At 41.2% G+C, this 7,500-nt stretch overlaps 1 protein-coding gene across 1 annotated transcript in view; it reads right to left on the reverse strand.

Annotated features, from left to right (window-relative positions):
• Window positions 1–1,391: 1,391 nt before the first annotated feature.
• LOC133648510 (lebercilin-like) overlaps window positions 1,392–7,500 on the reverse strand; it is a 7,412-nt gene continuing 1,303 nt past the window's right edge. Inside the window, exons 2-8 of the mRNA XM_062044674.1 lie at window positions 6,692–7,086; window positions 5,544–5,764; window positions 5,162–5,467; window positions 4,941–5,078; window positions 4,766–4,862; window positions 4,396–4,517; window positions 1,392–2,500 (exon numbers count right to left, since the gene is read on the reverse strand). Of these exons, the coding sequence (XP_061900658.1) occupies window positions 1,595–2,500; window positions 4,396–4,517; window positions 4,766–4,862; window positions 4,941–5,078; window positions 5,162–5,467; window positions 5,544–5,764; window positions 6,692–7,061 (2,160 nt within the window). The 5' untranslated portion in view covers window positions 7,062–7,086 and the 3' untranslated portion in view covers window positions 1,392–1,594. The remainder of the gene's footprint in view (window positions 2,501–4,395; window positions 4,518–4,765; window positions 4,863–4,940; window positions 5,079–5,161; window positions 5,468–5,543; window positions 5,765–6,691; window positions 7,087–7,500) is intronic.

A 7,500-nucleotide genomic window follows, 5' to 3' on the forward strand; every position in this document is an offset into this window, starting at 1 on the left:
TTTCAATGAAGATAACTTTAAACTAGTCTTAACTTTAAAGAAATACACTCTATACATTGCTAATGTGGTAAATGACTATTCTAGCTGCAAATGTCTGGTTTTTGGTGCAATATCTACATAGGTGTATAGAGGCCCATTTCCAGCAACTATCACTCCAGTGTTCTAATGGTACAATGTGTTTGGTCATTCGCTCAGCAGGCTAATTGATGATTAGAAAACCCTTGTGCAATCATGTTCACACATCTGAAAACAGTTTAGCTCGTTACAAAAGCTACAAAACTGACCTTCCTTTGAGCAGATTGAGTTTTTGGAGCATCACATTTGTGGGGTCAATTAAACGCTCAAAATGGCCAGAAAAAGACAACTTTCATCTGAAACTCTACAGTCTATTCTTGTTCTTAGAAATGAAGGCTATTCCACAAAATTGTTTGGGTGACCCCAAACTTTTGAACGGTAGTGTATATTAGGGCTGCAGAAATGGATTATTATAATATAGCAGGGGTTTGTACTTGTAATATAAAAATAAAACATTTGAATATTTTGGAGATCGAAATGTACGTCATCGTTTGTATTTTGTATTTTTTTTAGTGGTCAATCCCTGCTAAGCTGGCAATGGACAGATCAAAAAAGAGCAACATTTGTGATGACAATTGAACATTTAATGCTTCATGGACAGACTCATTTGCTTTCACTGTTGACAAGGTGTGTTCTTAATATGTGGGGAGAAAATGGCAAACAACAAAAAATCAAATGTTGAAAGACATTTCCAGAACAAACACAGCATTCGTAGAAAGATACGACCCAAAAAAAAGAGCAGTTTCGTAACTGCTGCGGAAAGCTGATCAGAGCAAAAATACTGGGTTTTCTGTAAAACTGGTGTTATCGTCGTTTTAGGGATCAAACACCTCTAGGTGGGTTTTATTTGGTGGGAAATGGCCTAAAATGGCTCTTTGCATGCTGAAGGTTGGAGACCCCTGTAATAGAGTAATCTATTGATTGTTTTGTTCATTTAATCGAGTAACACACTTTATAGCTTAAATGCAGATTTTAGGGAAAATAGTAAAACAATTTTTTCACTTGCAATAAACTTAAAAAATTTTTTTATAAGTATACATCATCAACATTGAAATTGCACTTTTAACATGTGTGCATTATCAAAAGATAGAAAAAAATCTCTGCTGTTCTCTGCCACAGAGATCACAGCACCCACGCGCCACCTCTCTCATGTGTGCTCGATTGCAGCGGCCGTGCGGAAACTATGTCCGCCTATTTAAGGTTTTGTGCACTCTATGCGGTCTGGATTTTTTCATTTTTTATTCATTACACTCATTAAACGATTAATCGAAGCAACAGAATATAAATCAAAGCTTTTTGACAAATAAATTAACCGATTAATCGTTGCACCCCTATTTATAGACATATTTATAAAGACAAATGACGTATCATGTATTTAACTAAATAATGTAATAATAAATACAAAACAGAACAGGACAAGTGCACTAAATTTAAAATCAAAACAGGTGAAAGTGCAACTAAAAAAATAACTATATTCGACACACACTCGAGTGCTAAGTTTGTTTTCCTTTTAAAAATGTCATAAGGTTAGTTCTTCGATGTCATCATCAAACGAAGGTATGGCGACCACAGTTGGCCGGCTTTCTACAATGTGACGGGTGTTCGAGGAGGCCAACGGCGGCGCTGACGTGCTGAAGTTCATGCGTCCCACGCGTGTACCCGAACGTACGCTGTTGCTGCTCACGTCATGGACGTCCGTTCTGATAGCGTCACCAGAAGGTGTCGCCAGAGAGCCGAACAGCTGCTGCATGAGAATGGACTTTTTGTTCTTTGAGAGGCCATCATTCTCTTGCTTTTTGTCAACTTCTGCCCCACGGAGGCTAAAAACACCAATCGCTTGTAAAGCAGAGTCCCCGCCCTCTTTGATAAGAGGCGCAGGGACACTTCGGGTATTCCCGAAAGAAGGCACATAGCTCCCGAAAATTAAGTCCTCATCGGATTTTTGGGATCGCAAGCTTCGTCTACGTCCGACTTCCCTGTTTCCATCTCCAGCGATCAAACTTGCATCCTCCACACCATAGGAGGGACACTCAGATGGAGCCGCATTAAACTCAAAGGTGTCGCTGAAGATGGGTTTCCGCACCCCCTCATTTTGAAGATCGATTTCCCGCATTTTCGCCAGCAGTTGGTCCTTTCTGCGACGTGCCTCGACCGCCTCATGGTTCCACCTGTCTACTTCCTCTTGGACATTGCCGCTCTTCCTGCTGCTGCTGCTGCTGCTACTGCTCCTATCCCTCAAATCTACCAAGAAGCTGGCTCTTGTTTTGTCCTCGTCCTCCTTGTCTCCTATCTCCCACCCTGTTGGTCGTTGTTCTTCTTTCGGCTCCTGCTCTTTCGTGCCTCTTACGTCTTCTGTCTTTTGATGCTGCTGCGCCCTGTTTGGACGTTTGTCCGCCTCTGCTGGTTCATCTGCCTTGTCCATTTGCTGGTGACATCAAACGGGACAAAAGACATGCTTGAAGTTTGACAGCAAAATTTCTATAAAATTTGCCTAAATACGATTTTTTGGTCTCACATCCAATCTGGTTTTGAGTCCCGATTCGATACTTTGACAATAGATCATACAAATGTAAATGTTTAATAGCATATAACATAAGTAAACACAAAAACATTGTTATAAAGCTTATCTTCTTACATTTTGAACGTGCTTGTATTGTTGTAAATCATATTATTGGCTATATACTATTGGCTCCCATTTAACTCATTTGGGTTTTGCCCTCGAATACTTCCTGTATCCAGAGATATACTCCCTGAGTTTGTAAAAATAATAAACATAACCAAAAGTTATTTTGTAATAATAAGAAAAAGAAAAACATCAATGTAATCAATTTAGTATTGCTATATACTGATACTATATTAGGTATTGATAGTAACATCTAAATCGATCGTCCCAATTTACAAAAGCGCTACATTAATCTAATCCATTATTATTATTATTATTATCATCATCATCCATCCATTTTCTACCGCTTGTCCCGTTTGGGGTCGCGGGTGGTGCTGGAGCCTACTATTATTATTATTATTACATTGAAGCTTTAGCGTTTAGGTTGTGTCGACCTGCTCGGTGTGTGTGTGTATCATGCTTATTTTCCTCTAGTCTTCCAGTATTAATCGTACTTGGAAAAGACTTGGGCCCTGATTTACTAAAACTTTGCGTGTACTAAGGCATGTGCAAACTTGATCTACTAAACGTGTGTAAATAGGATTGCGTGTGTTAAGTGAGCAGAACAAGGCGTGCATTCCATTTTGTGTCTCTTGTCTTCATTGATATGCAAAATATATGCTGATCATCAAAACTCCCACAATTCTGGGAGGAAAAGATACAAATATAATCATTTAGCACGCGCAATGTGTTTTATCTACATTCATCACCGTTTTGCGAGCCCTCTTTTGTGTTTTATATAGCACGTGTCGGAAGGATGTGCAAAGTGACCACACTCGGCTGCAGGATCAGTGCTCGCTGCATAGACAGACAATCGACGGACTGACAAGAATCCTTCGTCCTACGGTACATTTGTCAACATTTTGGACGGTGACAAATAAAGAATATTAGACATACCATTTATTCAGTAACATAATTTTATAATTTTTACAGCTGTTGGAGGACTTAAGGAACTGATTAAAACAAATTGAATTGATGCGTTTTAGTGTCCTTTGGTATTTTTTGATGGCGTTTTTTCTTCTTCACATACAATATATGTTATTAAAATATTTATTTTATGAAAAAGCTTTAAATATGCATTTTTTTTAAATCTTGAGTGGAGTAATGTACAGCCTCTCACCAATTAGGGTATGTTAAGCTGTAAAAAAAGATGGTTTCATTGTTGATGCACTGCATGACTGCTTCTAAATTGTCTGCTGCATGTTTGAAAACAAAGCAAAACACCACATGTAGGAGCATGATAACATGAATGTGCAGTAAAGGAGAGTGTCTCTGTGGTGATGCCCCGTATAGTACACAGAAATTTTTAATTTAAACAACACGACTTTTCAATTGCACACGCGGTGTTCGTAGATCACACATAACACGACCACTATTAGTACACGTTATTTCATAAATTGCACACGCTGTTTACCACGTGGTGTTTGGATCTTAGTAAATCAGGCCCTTGCAGACGTGGCTTGTAAATTACATGTTTGTTCTAGCTTGCTGTTAAACTCGACCAGGTGTCCCCCTGAGCGTGCATTCCCTTTGAAGTAATCTTTCACAAGTACAATCTTAAGCACTGGCACACAGCAGCGGTAATGATCAGCTGTGCTTGGCAGCTCATCAGCCGATAAGTTAAAGAAGGCAAATATCGGCCTGATATGATTCTTTACCTTCAGTGATAGATATCCGTCTGGTGCCGGATCACTGCTGACAGAGGGAGGAGGCGAGGGGAAATCCGGGCTGCTCGTTCGGTCTTGGGTCTGCAACGCCTTGGCATGGGTCCTGCTGGGGACTTGTTAGACAAGACAAAATCACTTTTCAAGCACTCAATTCAAATAAGACATGTATGCACATGTTCATGCACAATTTACTTTGTATTACTTCTCTTAAAACAGTTAAGTTAAGCCGTTAAATAGTAGTCGCCACATTAAAAATAAAAACATTTCAATCACCCACAGGCCAACTGGCGCTCGCTTAACTTCTGGCTAGCTTATTGAAGGAAGTCTAAATGACTCAACTAGATGAATAAATGAGGCTTACGCTTTGATTTATTGTCACATTCAGTGACTTTCCGCAATGGGAGTTTCCCCATGCGATGAGCATAAATGTTCTTCATCTCTAACTCCCTTTCTTTTTCCTGCAAAACCAAAGAAAAAGTTAGGATGGCTTGCATTTTTTATGACGTATGATACTGTATATTTGCACAGTTATGCACCCGGAGTTTGTTGGTGAGTTGGTCGAGCTCCTTCTGCAGAGTCTTGATCTCCTCCTGAGCCACGAGCATTTTCTTCCTCTCTGCAGCTAACTGTCTCTGGTAACTGCTGCTGCTCAGCTCCATGTTCCTCTCCAGCTCCTTCCACACAAGCAGGATCGAAATGTGGGACATTACTAAACACACACTTCAAATCAATTTGGAGTGTAAATATGAATTAATACCTTCATCCTGAGTTCAACCTCTTGCGTGCGAGCCCTCTCCTGCTCCAGCTTGAAGGTCAGCTCCTCGCGGGCTCCCAATTCTCGCTGCTCGACCAGCTTATTCATGCGGCCAATGGTCACCTGACTCCTCCTCAGCTGCTCCTCTTTCTCCTTCAGCCGACGCTCTGCAACGCGCTCTCGCTCCTGAGTGCGCCGGAGCCGCTCGCGCAGCACGTGGGTCTCGTTGGCGTGGCATGACAGCATCTTGGAGATTTTGCTCTCTGCGTCCGTGTAGTTCTGCAGGGCTTTCTCTTGACGCAACTGAAGCTGTGGCAGGATGGATGAAAGAAACATTAGAAATGATTTCCTTTAAACATTGTTATCATTCAGAACCTGACCGTACCTGCTTGAGAATACGGTTTTCCTTCTGCAGCTCCACAATGCGCAGCTGCAGCTCACCGTGAGCGTTGCGCAGTTCGTTGATCTTTAGCAGACGGCCCGAAAGCATTTGCTTGGTCAGAGGGTCCAGGTCTTTCGGAGGAAGGGACTCTTTGCTGCGCGAACGCACTCCGCGGTAGCGTCCACCCGGACGCGGTGGGCGAACCCGGACACGTTGCTGCATACCTTTTATATAAAAACATAAGACACTTTCTTGTTGAATACCATGAGGAGGTGTCTTCTAACCTTTCACTGGGAATGTATGTAGTAATATTTCTGCCCATCACAGTGAATAGAACCTCTAAATGTGTCAGCTTGTTTAAGACAAACATACTACTTCAAATCTGTATTAAAAAAAAAAAAATTGCGTTGCTGCTTGTTCTTTGGCTTTTAAAGAGGAAATGTGTGAAGAAAACCATAGAACCAGACACACTTATGACAATATAGCAAATATATAGCAATAAAAGAAGGTGCAACAATTAGTTGACGTTGTCAAACATGGATTTTAAAAAATGACATCAATGTTCATCACTTGTTTTTTTCTCAGTGGGAACAAAAATGCGCCAGACAGCTTGACAAAACATTGTGAGAGAAAACTGACAGTAAAGGAACATTTCTCCTGAACATCTCAAAGACACAAATAACTTGCTCAATTGGCAAAGCAGACCTAGCTTTTCATGGCAGTACGTCTGTGATGCGGGTGAATTTAAAGCGGAGGCATGTTGGACATCTAAAGGATGGGTTCTCTGACTATCCTCTGTAAAATATAGTTAGCTGGCTTGCTAACAGGGAGAGACAGAGTTGCATGACAAATAACTTTAACTATAGACTTTCTAAACACACCACATTTACAAAATTCACTTTTCTTTTTAAGGAAGCTAGATAGCTAGTCGACTATCAAAATTGTCGTTATTTGCAGCCCTAACGTACAAATTAATCTATGTCATGGTTGCTCAGTAGAATATGGTTAACAGTGGTTAACTTCCTTTAACTTGTATGGCAGCTAGGAACACTACAATTTTAACAGGCTGTAGAGTAAAAAAAGGTTTTGTGGTGGTGAGTTTGACCCTGCAACAGGTTATTTATATTTTAGCATGTATGTGCTTGACCCACCTGTATTGTAAGGGGAACTGCTAGAAATCCGGTTTCCCCGTACCCCTACAGGCGGGGTGGGGGACAGTGTCTGATCCCGCGTATACGGTGAGAGCGAGCGCTCTGACAGTGAGTCGTTGTCGTCCGAGTAGTAGGGGCCCTTACTCTGTTGCCCCCCGTCTCCATCCGACATGTGGTCACGGTCCGGATCCGAAGTGTTGATCTCATTCTTCGAAATATCTTTTTCATCCTGGATCCTGTTCCGGAAGTTCTTGTTGTGTTTCTGTTTCTTAGTGGAGGATGCGTGACTTTCCTTGTGCACACTCCTCACAGACCGTCGGCTCTGATTGTCAAACCAATCGTCCACGATTGGTTCCGATTTAGACTCCATTCTTTCTTTATGATGAGAAGGAGCACTGCAACAGAACAAAACTTGAATTTTTGAATTATGCACACAGGTTAGACTGCACTTCATTCACCAGCCTGACATTAAAGTCCATTGATTAACTGGACTCAACATTGGCACGAATACTAGGCAACGGACTTCCTTATTGTGCAACCTTGTTAGGTTACTAGGCAACAACTCAATGAGGTAGAAGTTTCCACCAGGCTTAATAATAACAGACGTCCTGCACAAGATGCATTGCAGGCATGTTAATCAACACCAAATAAATATTGCATAAAACTGATGATTCATAAATAAATAAATGATAAATGGGTTGTACTTGTATAGCGCTTTTCTACCTTCAAGGTACTCAAAGCGCTTTGACAGTATTTCCACATTTACCCATTCACACACACATTCACACACTGATGGCGGGAGCTGCCAT

Source organism: Entelurus aequoreus, linkage group LG04 (assembly GCF_033978785.1).
Source record: "Entelurus aequoreus isolate RoL-2023_Sb linkage group LG04, RoL_Eaeq_v1.1, whole genome shotgun sequence".
Taxonomy (NCBI): domain Eukaryota; kingdom Metazoa; phylum Chordata; class Actinopteri; order Syngnathiformes; family Syngnathidae; genus Entelurus; species Entelurus aequoreus.